Source organism: Puma concolor, chromosome B2 (assembly GCF_028749965.1).
Source record: "Puma concolor isolate L17-30 chromosome B2, mPumCon1.1.hap2, whole genome shotgun sequence".
NCBI classification, from domain to species: domain Eukaryota; kingdom Metazoa; phylum Chordata; class Mammalia; order Carnivora; family Felidae; genus Puma; species Puma concolor.
The window spans coordinates 2,289,444-2,310,106 of NC_141671.1; the positions used below are offsets into that span (position 1 = coordinate 2,289,444).

At 38.8% G+C, this 20,663-nt stretch overlaps 1 protein-coding gene across 1 annotated transcript; it reads left to right on the forward strand.

Annotated features, from left to right (window-relative positions):
- The first annotated feature begins 228 nt into the window (after positions 1-228).
- LOC112853447 (olfactory receptor 2B8-like) lies at positions 229-1,258 on the forward strand. The gene has a single exon (XM_025916983.2). It carries the CDS (start codon positions 320-322, stop codon positions 1,256-1,258), a length of 939 nt encoding a protein of 312 aa, XP_025772768.1. The 5' UTR covers positions 229-319.
- Positions 1,259-20,663: the final 19,405 nt, after the last annotated feature.

Consider the following 20,663-nt stretch of genomic DNA (forward strand, 5'->3'; position numbering starts at 1 on the left):
ATATTTTTATAGTACTTTCAGCCTCCTAGGCTGAGAATGAATTACATTTTGTACCTATGACTGATGCAGACACAGGTCAATTATTTGATTTTTCTTACATTAAATATTATAATTTTCTTTTGTGACAATATAGAATTAATAGGTATGACCTATGACAATTTCATGAGTTCATGATTTATTCAAAGAGTTACTTGTACAATGCCATGCCCTGTCTTATAACATGCTAAATTCACATCCTGCCAACATTTTATTGCTTTGAAGATTGTTTTTAAAAATTGCTAAATACTTGCTGTTGACAGGAAACATGTGGTAAGAAAGGATGGACCCGAAAAATGGAAGTTCTTTCACTGGCTTTATCCTGCTGGGTTTCTCTGACCGGCCTCAGCTGGAGCGAGTCCTCTTTGTGGTTCTTCTGATCTTCTATCTGCTCACCCTGCTGGGAAACACAACCATCATTGCGTTGTCCCGCCTGGACCCACACCTGCAGACTCCCATGTACTTTTTCCTGTCCAACCTAAGCTTTCTGGACCTGTGTTACACGACCAGCACTATTCCTCAACTGCTGGTTCATCTCAGGGGAGCAGACAAGTCTATCTCCTTTGCTGGCTGTGTAGCTCAGCTGTTCATTGCTCTAGGGTTGGGATGCACAGAATGCATTCTGTTAGGGGTGATGGCATTTGACCGCTACGCAGCCATCTGCAGGCCCCTGCACTACACAGTGATCATGCACCCCCGTCTCTGTGCCCTGATGGCCTCTGCATCATGGTTCACGGGTTTTGCCTACTCCTCATTGCAGACGGTGCTCATTTTTCTTGTACCACTTTGTGGGAAGAATAAAATAGACCACTTCTTTTGTGAGGTCCCCCCATTGCTCAAGCTTGCCTGTGTTGACACCACTGTGTATGAGTCTGAGATCTTATTTTTCAGTATGATCTTTCTTTTCATACCTGTGGCATTAATCACATTCTCCTATGGTCAAATCATCAGAGCAGTGTTAGGAATAAAGTCAGCCGCAGGACAGAGGAAAGTGTTTGGCACATGTGGGTCCCACCTCACCGTGGTCTCCCTGTTCTATGGCACGGCCATCTATGCTTACCTGCAGCCCAGCAACAACCACTCCCAGGATCAGGGCAAGTTCATTTCTCTCTTCTACACCATTGTCACCCCCACAGTCAACCCCTTCATATATACCCTGCGGAACAAAGATGTGACGGGTGCAATGAAGAAGGTGTTCTGTTGGGACTATGACTCCAGATGACTGGGGTGAAGACTCTTTGATGGAACACTTTGAAAGTCAGAGGCTTTATGATTGTGTGTCCTTTACGTGTCGTCCAACATTTCCCCTGACAACTCTCAAGGGAATTTCCTTACCTCATTCTTGTTTTTAAGTAACATTTTCTGTTTTAAAACTTTTAAAAAAAAGTTTATTTATTGAGAGAGAGAAAGAGAGAGAGAGAGAGAAAGAGAGAGGAAGAGAGAGTGGAGGAGGAACAGAGACAGAGGGAGAGAAAGAGAGAGAATCCCAGTCAGGGTCTGCATTGTTAGTAGAAAACCTGATGCAGGGCTTAAACTCATGAAGTGTGAGATCATGATCAGAGCCAAAATCAAGTGTTGAATGCTGAACAAATTGAGCTAACCCAGTTTCCCCCTTACCTCATTCTTTTATGCAATGAATGTTCAAAATCCAAGCTCACGGATTCATTGCAAGCTCCAGAGAGGCTGATTTAGTGTCCCAGTGCATCTCCATCATATTAACATTTTAAAAATCTGCACAGGTTTTTCTTATTTCATCCCCTTTTGCGTGTACTATTCTAATTGCCAAAGACATTTAGGTCCATAGCATAAAAGGCGTAGTTAAAATAAGAATAGGAACCACAAAAACAGTGTAAGAAATATTAACATTTTAGCACTTTCTAGCAATTTCCGGAGGCATATCACTTATTCTTGCATTTGATCATGGCTCTGTTAGAAGGTCTGTAAGTTGACTGTATCACAGCTTCTTCACAGAATTGGTGGGCAACCACGGGATAGATGAAATTTAGCTCAGAGGAAATCCTGGGAACACCAATCCTGACACAGTCATTCAGATATTAGGCCCCAGTGTGACCATACCTGTGTGACAGTAATTTTACATAGACTTCATGGCATAGGGGGCGATGGCATGATGCACTCATCCCAGGGACAATGGGAGCATCAGGTAGCAATACAGCAGGCGGTGCTTATGTGTAATGTGTGTAATGCTGTGCGATGTGAGGTGTGCACCTCGCTTGAATTTATGATGAGCCACGTCATTCATTAAAAATGACTTTTGAGTGGGCACCTGGGTGGCTCAGTCGGTTGGGTGTCTGACTTCTGTCCAGGTCATTATCTCATGGTTCGTGGGTTCAAGCCCTGCTTGGGCTTTGTTCTGTCAGCTCAGCCTGGAGCCTGCTTCAGATTCTGTGTCTCCCTCCCCTGCTCATATGATCTCTCTCTCTCTCAAAAATGAATAAACATTAAAAAAATGAGTTTTGAACACATCGAATGACAAAAGTACTGTTTTATATTCTACTTTTTTTTAAACCTACAGTAATGCAGCAAATGTTTCAAAGGTAAAATATATTTAGATCCTTTCTTCATACCAATTTACAAATTGATCCAGGCATGAAGTGATTAAGGCTTTTGTATCTCACATCTGCCAAAGATTCCATACAATTTGAATGCAGGGATATATTATAAAAATATGAAAAATGACCTCCATTTTCCAGGAAATCCCATGTTCTTTGGAGCTTGTTTAGATTCACCAGGAGAAAATTTAAGGAATGAATAGAATGTATATTAAGTGTTAAAAATCTCAATATGTCTAAGCTTTACATATAGCCATCGCATTATGAAATAACATACAGTTCTGAATGATGAATAATAAATATAAACATCTCATAACAAGTGAATGTGACATTGTAGCCTTTAGATCTTAATTAAAGCTCAGTTTGCATATAAATATGTTTTGTGTTATGGATCTGAGTTTTTGTACATATTATTGTCATGAACAGTACATTTTTTGTGGTTCCAAACAAATTTTAGGATTGTTTGCTCTAGCTTTGAGGAAAATGCTGGTGCAATTGTGATTGGGATTGCACTGAATGTGTAGATTGCTTTAGGTAGTATTGACATTTTAACAATATTTATTCTTCCAATCCATGAGCATGGAATGTTTTTCCATTTCTTTTTATCTTCTTCAATAACTTGGTTATTGATGATATGCTGCCATATAAACATTGGGGTGCATGTGTCCCCCTAGAATCAGCGTTTTTGTATCTTTTGGATACATACCTAGTAATGCAATGGCTGGGACATAAGGTCTATTTTTAATTTTTTTGAGGAACCTACATACTGTTTTCGAGTGGCTGCACCAGTTTGTATTCCCACCAATAGTGTAACAGGGTCGCCTTTCTCCCCATTCTTGTCAACAACTGTTGTTTTCTGAGTTGTTCACTTTAGCCATTCTGACAGGGGTGAGGTGGTATCTCATTGTGGTTTGGATTTGTATTTCCTTGATGAGATGTTGAGCATCTTTTCATGTGTCTATTAGTCATCTGATTGTCTTCTTTGGAAAGGTGTCTATTCAGGTCTTCTGCCAATTTCTTTTCTGGATTATTTGTTTCTTGGGTTTATTATTTGAGTTTGATAAGTTCTTTAGAGATTTTGTATACTATCCTTTTATCTGATATGTCATGTGAAAATATCCCTTCCAGTTTTCAGAAGCTTTTTAATTTTGTTTATTGTTTCCTTTGCTGTGCAGAAGCGTTTTATCTTGATGAGGCCCCAATAGTTCATTTTTGCTTTTGTTTCCCTTGACTCCAGAGACGTGTCTAGTAAGAAGTTCCAGCCGAGTTCAAAGGGGTTGCTGTTTGTGTTCCCCTCTAGGATTTTGACGGTCCCTGCCTTACATTTTGGTGTTTCATCCATTTTGAGTTTATTTTTTAGCATGGTGTAAGAAAGTGGTCCAGGGTCATTCTTCTGCATGTCACTGTCCAGTTTTCCCAACACCATTTGTTGAAGAGAATGTCTTTTTTCCATTGGATATTCTTTCCTGCTTTGTCAAATATTAGTTGGCCATACACTTGTGGGTCCATTTCTGGTTTTCTGTTTTGTTCCATTGATCTACATTTCTGTTCATTATGGCAGTACCATACTGTACTCACGACTACAACTTTGTAATATAGCTTGAGTCTATAATCATGATACCTCCAGCTTTGCTTTTCTTTCTCAGGATTGCTTTGACACATCTGAGTCTTTATGGTTCCATAGCAATTTTAGGATTGTTCTAGCTCTGTGAAAAATGCTGGTGATATATTTATAGGGGTTGCATTAAATGTGTATGTTGCTTTTGGTGGTGTGGATATTTAACAATATTTGTTCTTCCAATCTATGAGCATGAAACGTTGTTCCCTTTCTTTGTGTCTTTCTTTCATTTCTTTCGTAAGTGTTCTATAGTTTTCAGGGTACAGATCTTTTACCTCTTTAGTTAGGTTTATTCCTAGGTTATCTTATGGTTTTTGGTGCAATTGTAAATGGGATCCATTCCTTGATTTCTTTTTCTGCTACTTCCTTATTGGTGTGTAGAAATGCAACAGATTCTTGTATGTTGATTTTCTATGCTGTGACTTTCCTGAATTCAGGATTAGTTCCACTAGCTTTTGTTGGAGTGTTTTTCAGGTTTCTACATAGAATATCATGTCATCTGCAAATAGTGAACTTTTGACTCCTCCCTTGCTGATCTGTATACCCTTTATTTCTTTTTGTTGTATGTTGCTGAGGCTAAAAGTTCCTGTCCTGTGTTAACTCGTAATGTTGGGACTGAGTATCCTTGTCTTATTCCTGTCTGTAGAAGAATGGCTCTCAGTTTTACCCCATAAAGGATGATATTAGCTGTGGGTCTTTCATATATGGCCTTCATAATGTTGAGGTATGTCCCATCTATTCCTATGTGGTTGATGGTTTTTATTAAGAATGGATGCTGGTGCTTTCAACAATAGGTAAACTATGGAAAGAGCCTAAATGTCCATCAACTGAGGAATGGATAAAGAAGATATGGTGTATATATACAATGGAATACTACTTGGCAATGAGAAAGAATGAAATCCTGATATTTGCCGCAATGTGGATGGAACTGGAGTGTATTATCCTAAGTGAAATAAGTCAGTCAGAGAAAGATATATGTTTTCACTCCTATGTGGAAGTTGAGAAACTTAACAGAAGACCATGGGGGAAGGGAATGGGAAAAAATAGGTACAAATAGAGAGATATGGAGGCAAACTGTAAGAGACTCTTAAGTACAGAGAACAAACTGAGGGTAATGGCGGGGGATGGTTGGGGGAGAGAGGAAAATTGGTGATGGGCATTGAGGAGGGCACTTGTGGGATAAGCAGTGGGTAAGTGATGAATCACGGGAATCTATCCCCCATATCAAGAGCACACTACACACAGTATATTAGCCAACTTGACAATAGATTATATTAAACAGAAGATGTGGGTATATATATATATATATATATATATATATATATATATATGCCATGGAATATTACTCAGCCATCAAAAAGAGTAAAATCTTGCCATTTGCAATGATGTGGATAGAGCTAGAATGTATTCTGCTAAGTGAAATAAGTCAATCAGAGAAAGACAAATACCATATGATATTACTCATATGTGGAATTTAAGACACAAAACAGATGAACATATGGGAAGTGTTGGGAGAGAGAAGACGGGAAATTAATCACAAGACACTCTTAATGATAGGGAACAAACTGAGGGTTGGTGGAGAGAGTTGGGTGGGAGATGGGCTAGATGGGTGATGGGTACTAAGGAGGGCACTTGTTTTGATGAGCACTGGGTGTTGTATGAAAGTGATGAATCACTAAATTCTATTACTGAAACCAGTATTGCACTGTATGTTCACTAACTAAAATTTAAATTAAAAAAATGTGGATGCATGTACGAAGTATAAAGCTAAGTGAAATAAAGACAGAGAAAAACATATAACATTTGATTTCACTCATATGTGGAATTTAATAAACAAAACAAAAGAACAAAATAAAAAGAGGCAAATCAAAAGAAACCCGACTGTTAAATATTAAGAATAAACTGATAGTTACCAAGGGGTAGGTGGGTGGGGGGAGGGTGAAATAGGTGAAGGGGATTGAGTACACTTACCATGAGGAACACTGAGTAATGTATAGAATTGTTGAATAGTAATCTTGTATACCTGAAAGTCATACCACACTGTATGTTAATTACTGGAATTAAAATTTGCATGTAAAAGTAAATAAAATAAATATAGTTTTCCTCATCCCCCATCAAAAAAAGGATGGATGCTGTATTTTGTCAAATGTGTTTCTGCATCGGTTGACGGGATCATATGGTTCCTATCCTTTCTTTGATTAGTGTAGTATATCGTGTTGATTGACATGTGCATAGTGGATGGCTATGCAAATAGTGAACCAGCCCTGCAGCCCAGGAATAAATCACACTTGATCTTGGTGAATAATTCCTTTAATTTACTGTTGAATTCGTTTTGCTATATCTATCTGGTTGAGAATTTTTGCATCCAGGTCATCAGGGATACTGACCTGTTATTCTCCTTCTTAGGGGACAGGGGGTTCTTTGTCTGCTTTTGGAATCAAGGTAATGCTGGCTTCATGGGATGAGATTGGAAGCCCTCCTTCAATTTCTGTTTTTTTACAACAGTTTGAGAAGAATAGGTATTAACTGTTCCTTAAATGTCTGGTAGAATTCCCCTGGGAGGCCATCTGACCCAGGACTCTTGTTTGTTGGGAGATTTATGATTACGAATTCCATTTCTTTGCTGGTTATGGTCTGTTAAAATTTTCTATGTGTTCCCATTTCTGTTTTGGTAGTTTGTGAGTTTCTAGGAATTTGTCAGTATCTTCCTGAAGGCCAGTTTGTTGGCATATCATTTTTTATGGCATTCTCTTATAATTGTATTTCTACAATGTTGGTTGTGATCTCTCATCTTTAATTCATGATTTATTTATTTGGTTCCTCTGTCTTCTTTTTGATAAGTCTGGCTTGAGGTTTGTCAATTTTGTTTATTCTTCCAAAGAACCAGCTCTTAGTTTCAGTGAGCTGGTCTACTGTGTTTTGTTTGTTTCTTTCGATATCATTTATTTCTGCTCTAATCTTTATTATTTCCCTTCTGCTGGCCTTAGGCTTTTTTAAATTTTAACATTTTTATTTTTAAATATATATTAATTTACATTCAAGTTAGTTATCCTATAGTGCAACAATGATTTCACGAGTCGATTCCTTAATGCCCCTTACCCATTTAGCCCATCCCCCTCCCGAAATCCTCCAGTAACCCTCTGTTTGTTCTCCATATTTAAGTGTCTCTTATGTTATGTCCCCCTCCCTGTTTTTATATTATTTTTGCTTCCTTTCCCTTATGTTCATCTGTTTTGTATCTTAAAGTACTCATATGAGTGAAATTATATGATATTCGTGTTTCACTGACTGACTAATTTCACTTAGAATAAAACCATCTAGTTGCATCCACATAGGTGTAAATGGCAAAATTTCATTCTTTTTTTTTTAAAACTTTTTTTTTTTTTCAACGTTTTTTTTTTTATTTATTTATGGGACAGACAGAGACAGAGCATGAACGGGGGAGGGGCAGAGAGAGGGAGACACAGAATCGGAAACAGGCTCCAGGCTCCGAGCCATCAGCCCAGAGCCTGATGTGGGGCTCGAACTCACAGACCGTGAGATCGTGACCTGGCTGAAGTCGGACGCTTAACTGACTGTGCCACCCAGGCGCCCCAAAATTTCATTCTTTTTGATGGCTGAGTAGTACTCCATTGTGTGTGTGCATGTGTGTGTGCATGTGTGTATATATATATATATACATACATACACACACACACACCACATCTTCTTTATTCATTCTTCCATCGATGGACATTTGGACTCTTTCCATACTTTGGCTATTGTTGATAGCTCTGCTATGAACATTGGGGTGCATGTGTCCCTTTGAAACAGCATACCTGTATGCCTTGGGTAAATACCTAATAGAGCAATTGCTGGGTCATAGGGTAGTTCAATTTCAATTTTTTGAAGAACCTCCATACTGTTTTCCAGAGTAGCTGCACCAGTTTGCATTCCCACTAGCAATGCAACAGAAATCCCCTTTCTCCACATCCTTGCTAACATCTGTCATTGCCTGAGTTGTTAATGTTAACCATTCTGACAGGCGTGAGGTGGTATCTCATTGTGGTTTTGATTTGTATCTCCCTGATGATGAGTGTTGTTGAATATTTTCTAATGTGTCAATTGACCATCTGGTTGTCTTCTTTGAAGAAGTGTCTATTCATGTCTGTTGCTCATTTCTTCACTGTATTATTTGTTTTTTGGGCGTTGAGTTTGATAAGTTCTTTACAGAACTTTGGATACTAACCCTTTATCTGATATGTCGTTTCTTCCTCCATTCCCTTGGTTGCCTTTTAGTTTTGCTGATTGTTTCCTTCACTGTGCAGAAGGTTTTTATTTTGATGAGGTCCCAGTAGTTCATTTTTGTTTTTGTTTCCCTAGCCTACAGAGATGTGTTGGGTAAGAATTTGCTGTGGCCAAGGTCGAGGAGGTTTTTACTGCTTTCCCTCTAGGATTTTGATGGCTTCCTGTCTTACATTTAGGACTTTCCTCCATTTTGAGTTTATTTTTGTGTGTGGTGTAAGAAAGTGGTCCAGGTTCATTTTTCTGCATGTTGCTGTCCAGTTTTCCCAGCACCACTTGCTGAAGAGACTGTCTTTATTCCATTGGATATTCTTCCCTGCTTTGTCAAAGATTAGTTGCCCATAGGTTTGTGGGTCCATTTCTGGGTTCTTTATTCTGATCCATTGATCTGAGTGTCTGTTTTTGTGCCAGTACCGTACTGTCTTGAAAATTAAAGCTTTGTAATCAGCTTGAAGTCTGGGATTGTGATGCCTCCAGTTTTGGTTTTCTTTTCAAGATTGCTTTGGCTATTCGGGGTCTTTTCTGGTTCCATACAAATTTTAGAATTGTTTTTTCTAGCTCTGTGAAGAATGCTGTTGTTATTTTGATAGGTATTGCATCGAATACATAGATAGCTTTGGGTAGTATTGACATTTTAGCAATATTTTTTCTTCTTATCCAGGAGTATGGAATATTTTTCCATTTTTTGGTGTCTTGAATTTCTTTCATAATCTTTCCATAGTTTTCAGCATATGGATTTTTCACCTCTTTGGTTAGGTTTATTCCTAGGTATTTTATGGTTTTTGGTGTAATTGTAAATGGGATCGATTCCTTGATTTCTCTTTCTGTCGCTTCATTGATGGTGTATAGGAATGCAACCGATTTCTGTGCATTGATTTTATATCCTGCAACTTTGCTGAATTCATGGGTCAGTTGTAGCAGTTTTTTGGTGGAATCTTTTGGGTTTTCCATATAAAGTATCATGTCACCTGCAAAGAGTGAAAGTTTGATCTCCATCTGGCCAATTTGGATGCCTTTTATTTCTTTGTGTTGTCTGATTGCTGAGGCTAAGACTTCCAATACTCTGTTGAATAACAGTGGTGAGAGTGGACATCTCTGTCTTGTTCCTGCCCTTAGGGAGAAAGCTTTCAGTTTTCCCCCATTGAAGATATTAGCATTGGGTCCTTCATATATGGCTTTTATGATCTCAAGGTATGCTCCTTCTATCCCTACTTTCTTGAGGGTTTTTGTCAAGAAAGGATGCTGTATTTTGTCAAATGCTTGCTTGGCATCCATTGAGAGGATCATATGGTTCTTGTCCTTTCTTTTATTGATGTGATGAATCACACTGATTGTTTTGTGGATATTGAACTAGCCTGCATCCCAGGTATAAATCCCACTTGGTCGCAGTGAATAATTTTTTAAATGTATTGTTGGATCCACTTGGCTCCTATCTTGTTGAGGATTTTTGCGTCCATGTTCATCAGGGAAATTTGTCTATACTTGTCCTTTTTAGTGGGGTCTTTGTCTGGTTGTGGAATTAAGGTAATGCTGGCTTCATAGAAAGAGTTTGGACGTTTTCCTTCAATTTCTATTTTTTGGTACAGTTTCAAGAGAATAGGTGTTAACTCTTCCTTAAATATTTGGTATAATTCTCCTGGAAAGCCATCTGGCCCTGGACTCTTGTTTTTTTGGGAGTTTTTGATTAATAATTCGATTTCTTTACTGGTTATGTGTCTGTTCAAACTTTCTGTTTCTTCCTGTGTCAGTTTTAGTGGTTTATATGTTTGTAGGAATTTGTCCACTACTTCTAGATTGCCCATTTTATTGGCATATAATTGTTCATAATATTCTCTTATTATTGTTTTTATTTCTGTTGTGTTGGTTGTGATCTCTCCTCTTTCATTCTTGACTTTATTTGTTTGGGTCATTTCCTTTTTCTTCTTGATCAAACTGGCTATAGGTTGATCAATTTTGTTAATTCTTTCAAAGAACCAACTTCTGGTGTCATTGATCTGTTCTATGGTTTTTTTTCTTTTGGTTTCAATAGCATCTGTTTCTGCTCTGATCTTTATTATTTCCCATCTTCTGCTGGTTTAGGGTTTCTGTTCTTTTTCCAGCTCTTTAACGTGTACGATTAGGTTGTGTATCTGAGACCTGTCTTCCTTCTTTAGGAAGGCCTTGTTTCCTATATACTTCCCTCTTATGTCTGCCTTTCTCTGTTCCAGAGATTTTGAGCTGTGGTGTTATCATTTTCATTGTCTTCCGTGTACTTGTTAATTTCCTCTTTAACTTCTTGGTTAGCCCATTCATTCTTTAGTAGGATGTTCTTTAGTCTCTAAGTGTTTGTTATCTTTCCAAATTTGTTCTTGTGGTTGAATTCAAGTTTCACAGTGTTGTGGTCTGAAAATACACACGGTATGATCTTGATCTTTTTGTACTAGTTGATGACTGATTTGTGTTTTAGTATGTGATCTATTCTGGAGAGCTTTCCATGTGCACTAGAGAAGAATATATATTCCACTGCTTGAGGATGAAATGTTCTGAATATATCTCTCTAGTCCATCTCTTCCAATGTGTCATTCAAAGCTATTGTTTTCTTGTTGATTTTCTGTTTATATGATCTGTCCATTGTTGTAAGAGGGGTGTTGAAGTCCCCTACTATTATGTTATTATTATCAATGAGTTTCTTTATGTTTGTGATTAACTGATATATATTTTTGGGTGCTATCATATTTGGAGCATAACTATTTACAATTGTTAAGTCTTCTTGGTGGATAGACCCCTTAATTATGATATATGTCCTACTTCATTTTTTGTTGCAGCCTTTATTTTAATGTATAGATTGTCTGATGTAAGTATGGTTACTCCAGCTTTCTTTTGTTGACCATTAGCATGATAGATGGTTCTCCATCCCCTTACCTTTAATCTGAATGTGTCTTTAGGTCTAAAGTGGGTCTCTTGTAAACAGCATATAGATGGATCTTGTCTTCTTATCCATAATGTTTCCCTCTGTCTTTTGATTGAAGCATTTAGTCCATTGACATTTAGAGTGAGTACTGAAAGGTATGAATTTATTGTCATTATGTTGCTTGTAGAGTTGGAGTTTATGGTGGTGTTCTCTGGTACTTTCTAGTCTTTGTTGCTTTTGGCCTCCCACCCCCTCCATCTTTTCTCCCCTCAGAGAGTCCCCCTGAAAGTTTCTTGCAGGGCTGGTTTAGTGACCATGAATTCCTTTAATTTTTGTTTGTCTGGGAAACTTTTTATTTCTCCTTCTATTTTGAATGACGGCCTTGCTGGATAAAGAATTCTTGGCTGCATATTTTTCTGATTCAGCACACTGAATATATCCTGCCACTCATTTCTGGCCTGTCAAGTTTCTGTGGATCCGTCTTCTGCAAACATGATCTGTGTTCCCTTGCAGGTTAAGGACTTTTTTTTATTTCCCTTGCTGCTTTCATGATTCTCTCCTTGCCTGGGTATTTTGTGAACTTGACTATGATATGCCTTGTTGATGCTCGGTTTTTGTTGCATCTAATAGGAGTCCTCTGTGCTTCCTGGATTTTGGTGACTGTGTCTTTCCTCAGGTTAGGAAAGTTTTCTGCTATGATTTGGGGAAGGGTTATCACATAACTCTTCTACCCCTTTTTTTTCTCTCTTCATTTTCTGGGACCCCTATGATTTTGATGTTCCTTTTTAATGAGTCATTGATTTTATAATTCTTAAATTGTGCTCTTTTGCCATAGTCTTCCTCTTTTTTTCTGCTTCATTATTCTCCATAAGTTTGTCCTCTATATTGGTGATACTCTGGTCTGACTAATCCATCCTTACTGCCTTGGCATCTATTCAAGACTGCAGCTCAGTTAGAGCATTTTTGATTTCATCCTGACTAGCTTGTACGTCTTTTACCTATGCAGAGAGGGATTCTAATCTGTTTTCAACCCTAGCTAGTATTCTTACTATTGTGATTCTAAATTGTGGTTCAGACATCTTGCTTGTACCTGTGTTGATTAAGTTCCTGGCTGTCGTTTCTTCCTGCTCTTTCACTTGGGGTGAATTCATTCCCCCCCCCCATCATTTTGAAGGGAGAAAAGGAACTAGTAAGGTAAAGAAAAATTAAAATTAAAATTAAAAATTAAAAACAACACACACAGACACAAAAATCCAATAAATGATGCTTGATCCTATGTGTGTTTTGGTCTGGTTGTTGAAAGGAGCTTGATAGATTAGAGAAAAAGGGGAAGGAAGAAAAAGGAAAACATTTGAAAATTTGAAAAAATGAATACAATGAAATAGAATAAAATGAAATGATGGAAGTAAAATAGAATTTGAAAAATTTACAAAAATGTACAAAATATAGTAGAAAAAGCTAAGTAAAATATTTTTAATAAAACTTCAAAATAAAAATAAAATTTTCTGTTTCTGTGTTCAAGAAAAAGAAATCAAAAAGAGAAAAAAAAAAAGGAAGAAAATTGAATAGATGGACCAGCCAATAGACTGAAATACGATTGAAATTATATCGTTTTCCCCTAGAAGTCAGACTATGAAGTAATTTGTAGTCCATAAACTAAGCTGGCAGAGATATTTGTGTTCCTGAAGAGGGAGGTTGCTCAAATTGGATGGGGTTTATTGTAATGGCTCTGTTCTACACTAGATGGTGCTACTTAGCTGACTGGGGTGGATTCTTTTGGCACCTGTAGGTACGTATGCACATGCATGGGAGGGGTGAAAATGGCATCACCCAGCTACCCAGCCTCTGATATCGGAACTCTGTTCTCCTGGATCAGCAATCACACACCCGTCCTTTGTCTCTGGCTTCCATCCACTCCTGGCTTCTACACTGTCCGTGAACAAGCTGTCAGGCTGCCAGGTGACACCTTCCTCTTGAGTTTTATCTTGACCTGCTCAGATCCTCTCTGGGAGGGGCTTGCTGAGCAATGGTCAGGTGCTGGCCCACCCCCAAGAATGTTTGTGAGACCGCGCTGCTGCCAATGCCCAGAGACTGCCTCTGGGTGCCAGCCCACCCCAGAAAATGTTCCCGTGATTGTGTAGCAGCAGCGTTTCAGGGATTATGAAAAATCACAACACACATCTGGCACCAGGCTTCACCCTTAAGGACCTTGTTCTAGTACCAGCAAATGTGGTTGTTCTCCCAGAGTCCACTGGGACCAGGTGGCTGCACAGCCTCTACCGAATGTCCTTCCAGCTGGGGGACTGCTTCTCCCCATGTGGCTCAGACCCGACTCTGCTCCTGGGGATTCGCCCTTCCCACCAGAGCACCTCCAGGTATCGAGCTGTGGAGTTTCAGACTCTGTGCCCCACCGTGTTTATAGAGTCTTAATGGAATTTAAACCGTCTCCTTTCTCCTTTCTCCCTTTTTAGTTCAGTTGCTCGGCTGTTTCCACTTTCTCTCCAGTTGCTTTGGGGGGTGTTTTTCCTGTACTCTGCCCTCAACTCCGTCCTCTCTCCACACACAAAAATGGCTCCCTGCCCTTCGCAGCTTCTCTCTCCCCCAGTTCACTTCTCTGCGTTGTGTACCTGCCAAGTTCTGTGGTTCAGGTGGTGCAGATTGTTGTGTTAATCCTCAAATCAGTTTTTCAGGTGTGTAGTTGATTTAATGTTGATCTGGCTGCATTTCAGAGACGCGAGATGCCAAAAAAACCTTCCATGCTGTTCTACCATTTGGCTCCTGGCCTTAGGTTTTATGCTGTTCTTTTTCTAGCTTCTTTAGGTACAAGGTTAGATTGTGTATTTGGGACTTTTCTTCCTCTTGAGTGAGGCCTGAGAAGAAAAGCATAATAGCAGGGTTGTAATTCTTTCCCTCCTCAGGATGCCCAGAGTGTCAGTTCTCCACATAACTATCAGGATGGGATCCTCCTGGAATGTGAATAACTGAGAAAATCCAAGCCTAAGAATCTTTTTAGAAGGAGATAGTTTATCCCTCAGAATATGCTAAAGGAAACTGGAAGTTACGGATCTTTGAGAAACAGCAACAAAGTACCCATCAACTTCCCTCCATTTTTCTTATTGATTATTTGTAAGTCTCCTGATGAACTCATAATCAATTTGAACTTAAATACAAAGACTAGTTTAATTTAAATAAACCATGTACTTGGGGCGCCTGGGTGGCGCAGTCGGTTAAGCGTCCGACTTCAGCCAGGTCACGATCTCGCGGTCCGTGAGTTCGAGCCCCGTGTCAGGCTCTGGGCTGATGGCTCAGAGCCTGGAGCCTGTTTCCAATTCTGTGTCTCCCTCTCTCTCTGCCCCTCCCCCATTCATGCTCTGTCTCTCTCTGTCCCAAAAATAAATAAACGTTGAAAAAAAAAATAAATAAACCATGTACATTTTATTAACAACAAGATAATATTTTAAATTATTTGAGGACACCATTAAAACCAATGGCTATTAACTGTACAGTGTTTCAAAGGATTTGAGGTTTTTCTCCCCCATCCACATTAGAAGTTTGGTAGAATTTGGTGGCCCTCATTTATATTCACACTAAAGATTAGAATGTGCCTAATTATTAGCTCTGTGATTCCATAAAATTGGTTATGAATGAAATTAAATGAAGAACGTATTTACATATTTACATTTAATATTAAGCAAGTGAATGCATTCTTTTTTTTCACTTTAGCAATAATTTATTACAGCCAGCATGAGTTACTTGGTAAATATGCTCTCATATGTTTTTATTTTTTATTTATTTAGTTTTTAATGAAATTTATTGTCAAATTGGTTTCCATACAACACCCAGGGCTCATCCCAACAGGTGCCCTCCTCAATACCCATCATTCACCCTCTCCTCCCTCCCACCCCCCATCAACCCTCAGTTGATTCTCAGTTTTTAAGAGTCTCTTATGCTTTGGCTCTCTCCCTCTCTAACTTCTTTTTTTTTCTTCCCCTCCCCCATAGACTTCTGTTAAGTTTCTCAGGGTCCACATAAGAGTGAAAACATATGGTATCTGTCCTTCTTTGTATGACTTACTTCACTTAGTATAACACTCTCCGCTTCCATCCATGTTGCTACAAAAGGCCATATTTCTTTCTTTCTCATTGCCACATAGTATTCCATTGTGTATGTAAACCACGATTTCTTTATCCATTCATCAGCTGATGAACATTTAGGCTCTTTCCATAATTTGGCTATTGTTGAGAGTGCTGCCATAAACATTGGGGTACAAGTGCCCCTATGCATCAGTACTCCTGTATCCCTTGGGCAAATTCCTAGCAGTGCTACTGCTGGGTCATAGGGTAGGTCTATTTTTAATTTTGTGAGGAACCTCCACACTGTTTTCCAGAGTGGCTTCACCAGTTTGCATTCCCACCAACAGTGCAAGAGGGTTCCCATTTCTCCACATCCTCTCCAGCATCTATAGTCTCCTGATTTGTTCATTTTAGCCGCTCTGACTGGTGTGAGGTGATATGAGTGTGGTTTTGATTTGTATTTCCATGATGAGGAGCGACGTTGAGCATTTTTTCATGTGCCTGTTGGTCATCTGGATGTCTTCTTTAGAGAAGTGTCTATTCATGTTTTCTGCCCCTTTCTTCACTGGGTTATTTGTTTTTCAGGTGTGGAGTTTGGTGAGCTCTTTATAGATTTTGGATACTAGCCTTTTGTCCGAGATGTCATTTGCAAATATCTTTTCCCATTCCGTTGGTTGCCTTTTAGTTTTGTTGGTTGTTTCCTTTGCTGTGCAGAAGCTTTTTAGGTATGTATCTTTTTGTAATGTTTATGTATTTATTTTTGAGAGAGAGTGTGTGACTGGGGGAAGGGCAGAGAGAGAGGAAGACAGAATCCCAAGCAGGCTCCACACTGTGTGCAGAACCCAATGTGGGGCTCAAACTCACAAACTGTGAGATCATGACCTGAGCCCAAATCAAGAGTTGGACTCCTAACTGACTGAGCCACCCAGAAGCCCCTCATTATTTTATTCTTACGGTGTGTTTATGAGATGGAAACATGGTTTGTTTCTATTCCCTTTTCTGACCAGGTGTGAGTTAGGGGATATTCAGGTTGTATATATAGAGAAAATGTTATTAGGTAAAATAAAAATAAACAGAATATACAAAACAAAAAAATGCCATTTTCTATACTAATTACCATCAAAAAAGAACATAATTGAAGTGACATCTCACAAAATACTATTTGACAGTAATAAGTGAGAGAACAGGCATCCAATGTGAGAGGTTGTTGCACATTGAGACTGTATAAAATACCATATTAATTCACTGTATTAGGAATGATTTTGTGCTAGACTTCAAAAGTCTTAGGGGCATTAAAAATGTCCCCATTAAATGGATAAAGAAATTGTGGTTTATATACACAATGGAGTACTATGTGGCAATGAGAAATAATGAAATATGGCCCTTTGTAACAACATGGATGGAACTGGAGAGTGTTATGCTAAGTGAAATAAGCCATACAGAGAAAGACAGATACCATATGTTTTCACTCTTAAGTGGATCCTGAGAAATTTAACAGAAACCCATGGGGTAGCAAAAGGAAAAAACAACAACAACAAAAAAGAGGTTAGAGTGGGAGAGAGCCAAAGCATAAGAGACTCTTAAAAACTGAGAACAAACTGAGAGCTGATGGGGGGTGGGAGGGAGGGGAGGGTGGGTGATGGGTATTGAGGAGGGCACCTTTTGGGATGAGCATTGGGTGTTGTATGGAAACCAATTTGACAATAAATTAAAAAAAAATAAAATGGATCAATATAAAAAATTAAAAAATAAATGGATCAATATAAAACAAAAAAAAAAAAAGTCCCCATAAACTGGTACTTTTAAGCATCTGTGGGTCAAAAGGGAAGCACTGTCACTCAACGGTGGTGTTTTCAGCGTGTCTCTGATTGATTTTTACTTGTTTTACTACCATAACAGCAACAGCAACAACAACAAGGAAGAAGAAGAAAGACCTGGTGTAGCTTTCACAAATACAATCCTTTAGTTACAGAGGCAATGTTGCCGAAATGTTTATTTGCAGAACTAGTAGTGAGATTTTGAATGTAACTGAATTCTTCGAATAAGTGTATTCTAGGTCATAAACCCTTATATCTGAATGCATTTTGGAGATTCTGTTGTACTATATTTTAAAACACGTAAGATGTGTGCAAATCCAGTGGTGTGGAATCATGAGGTACGTATTTCTAAGAACGTCTCTCCCTCTCTGCTCCTCTTTCTGATGGCTCTAGCTCTTTTCCCTCATTCCCTGATTTCACGAATAGAATTTCATGATTCATCACCTACTTATAACTTATAACCCAGTGCTCACCCCAACAAGTCCCCTCCTTTATGCCCATCAGCCATCTAGCCATCCCCTGCCCACCTCCCATTCCGGCAACCCTCAGTTTGCTCTCTGTATTTTAAGTCACTTATGGTTTGCCTCCCTCTCTGTTTTTATCTTAGTTTTCCTTCCTATGTTCATCTGTTGTGTTCCTTAAATTCCACATATGAGTGAAATCATAGTATTTTTCTTTGACCAGCTTATTGTGCTTAGCATAATGCTCTCTATTTCTATCCGTGTTCTTGCATATGGCAAGATTTCATTCTTGTTGATCTCTGAGTAATATTCCATTGTATATATATATTCCACATCTCCTTTATCCATTCATCAGTTGGTGGACATTTGGGCTCTCTCTACACCCTGGCTATTGTCGATAGTGCTGCTATACACATTGGGGTGCATGTGCCCTTTGGAATCAGCACTTTTGGAGAGCATTTGGATAGATGCCCTCATAAGGTAATTCTATTTTTAATTTTTTGAGGAATCTCCAATTGTTTTCCAGGGTGGCTGCAAACAGTTTGCATTTCCTCCAGTGGTGCAAAAGAGTTCCTCTTCCTCCACATCGTCGCCAACATCTGTTGTTGCCTGAGTTGTTAATTTTAGCCATTCTCACGGTCGTGAGATGTATCTCATTGTGGATTGGATTTGTACTTCCCTGATGATGTGTGATGTTGAGCATCTTTTCATGTGTCTCTGAGCCATATGGATGTCTTCCTTGGAAAAGCGTCTATTCCTGTCTTCTGCCCGTTTCTTCACTGGATCATTTGATTTTGGAGTGTTGAGTTTCCTACGTTCTTTATAGATTTTGGATACTAACCCTTTATCTGATCTGTCATTTGCAAATATCTTCTCCCATTCCATCTGTTGCCTTTTAGTTTTGATGATTGTTTCCCTTGCTGTGCAGGACCTTTTTGTCTTGATGAGGTCCCAATAGTTCATTTTTGCTTTGGTTTCCCTTGCCTCTGGAGACATGTCCAGAAAGAAGTTGCTGTGGCCAAAATCAGAGAGGTTTTGCCTGCGTTCTCCTTGAGGATTTTGATGGCTTCCTGTCTTAAGTGTAGGTCTTTCATCCATTTAGAGTTCATTTTTGTGTGTGGTGTAAGAAAGTGGTCCAGTTTCATTTTTCTGCATGTCTCTGTGTAGTTTTCCCAACACCATTTGCTGAAGAGACTGTCTTTATTCCATTGCATCTTCTTTCCTACTTTGTCAAAGATTCGGTGGCCATATCTAATGGTTTGTGGGTCTCTTTCTGGGTTCTCTCTTCTGTTCTGTGGATATATGTGTTTGTATTCATGCCGGTGCCATACTGTCTTGTTGAATACAGTTTGGTAATACAGCTCAAGGTCCAGAATTGTGATGCTTCCACTTTTGGGTTTTTTTTTCAACATGACTTTGGCAATTCAGGGTGTTTGTGGTTCTATACAAACTTTAGAATTGTTTGTTCTAGTTCTGTCAGGAATACTGGTGTTATTTGAGAGGGATTGCATTAAATGCGTAGGTTTCTTTGGGTAGTATCGACATTTTAGTGATATTTGTTCTTCCTACCCAGGAGCCTAGAATGTTTTCCATTTCTTTGTGTCTTCTTCAATTTTGTTCATAAGCTTTCTACAGTTTTCAGCATATAGATCTTTCACCTCTTTGGCTAGGTTTATTCCTAGGTATTTTAAGGGGTTTGGTGCAATTGTAAATAACATTTACTTCTTTATTTCTCTTTCTGCTCCTTCATTATTGGTGTATAGAAATGCAACCGATTTCTGTACATTGATTTTATATCCTGTGACTTTGCTGAACTCATGTATCAGTTCTAGCCGTTTTTTGGTGGAATCTGTTGGGTTTTCCATGTAGAGTATCATGTCATCTGCGACGAGTAAACTCTTGACTTCCTCCTTGCCTATTTGAATGCCCTTTATTTCTTTTTGTTGTCTGATTGCTGAGGCTAGGACTTCCAACACTATGCTGAATAAGAGTGGAGAGAGTGGACATCCCCACCGTGTTCCTGACCTTAGGGGAAAAGCCCTCAGTTTCTCCCCATTGGGGATCATAGTAACTGTGAGTTTTTTGCATATGGCCTCTATGATCTTGAGGTCTATTCCTTCAATCCTTACTTTCTTTTTCTGCATGTATTGTGAGGATCATAGGGTTCTTATCCTTCTTGTATTAATGTGATGTATCACATTGATTTATTTGTGGGCAGTGAACCAGCCCTGCATCCCAGGTATAAATCCCACGTGATAGTGGTGCAGAATTCTTTTAATGTATTGTTGGATCCAGTTTGCTGGTATCTTTTTGAGAACTTTTGCATCCATGTTCATTAGGGAAATTGGTCTGTAATTCTCCTTTTTAGTGGGGCCTTTATCTGGTTTTGGAATCAAGGTACTGCTTACCTCATAGAATGAGTTTGGAAGTTTTCCTTCCATTTCTATTTTTTGGAGCAGCTTCAAAAAAGTAGGTGTTAACTCTTCCTTAAATGTTTGCTAGAATTCCCTAGGAAAGCCATCCCACCCTAGACTTGTTTGGGAAGATTTTTGATTACTGATTCAAGTGTTTTACAGATTATGGGTGTGTTCACATTTTCTATTTCCTCCTGGTTCAGTTTTGGTAGTTCATAGGTTCCTAGGAATTTGTCCATTTCTTCCAGATTGCCCATTATATTGGGGTATAATTGCTCATCATATTCTCTTATTATTGTTTGTATTTATGCTGTGTTGGTTGTGACCGCTCCTCTTTCATTCATGATTTAGTTGAGTCCTTTCCTTTTTTTTTTCCCTCAGTCTGTCTAGGGGCTTATTGATTTCATTAATTCTTTCACATAACGAGGTCCTCATCTCATTGATCTGTTCTACTGGTTTTCTTATTTTGATATCATTGATTTCTGCCCTCATCTTTATTA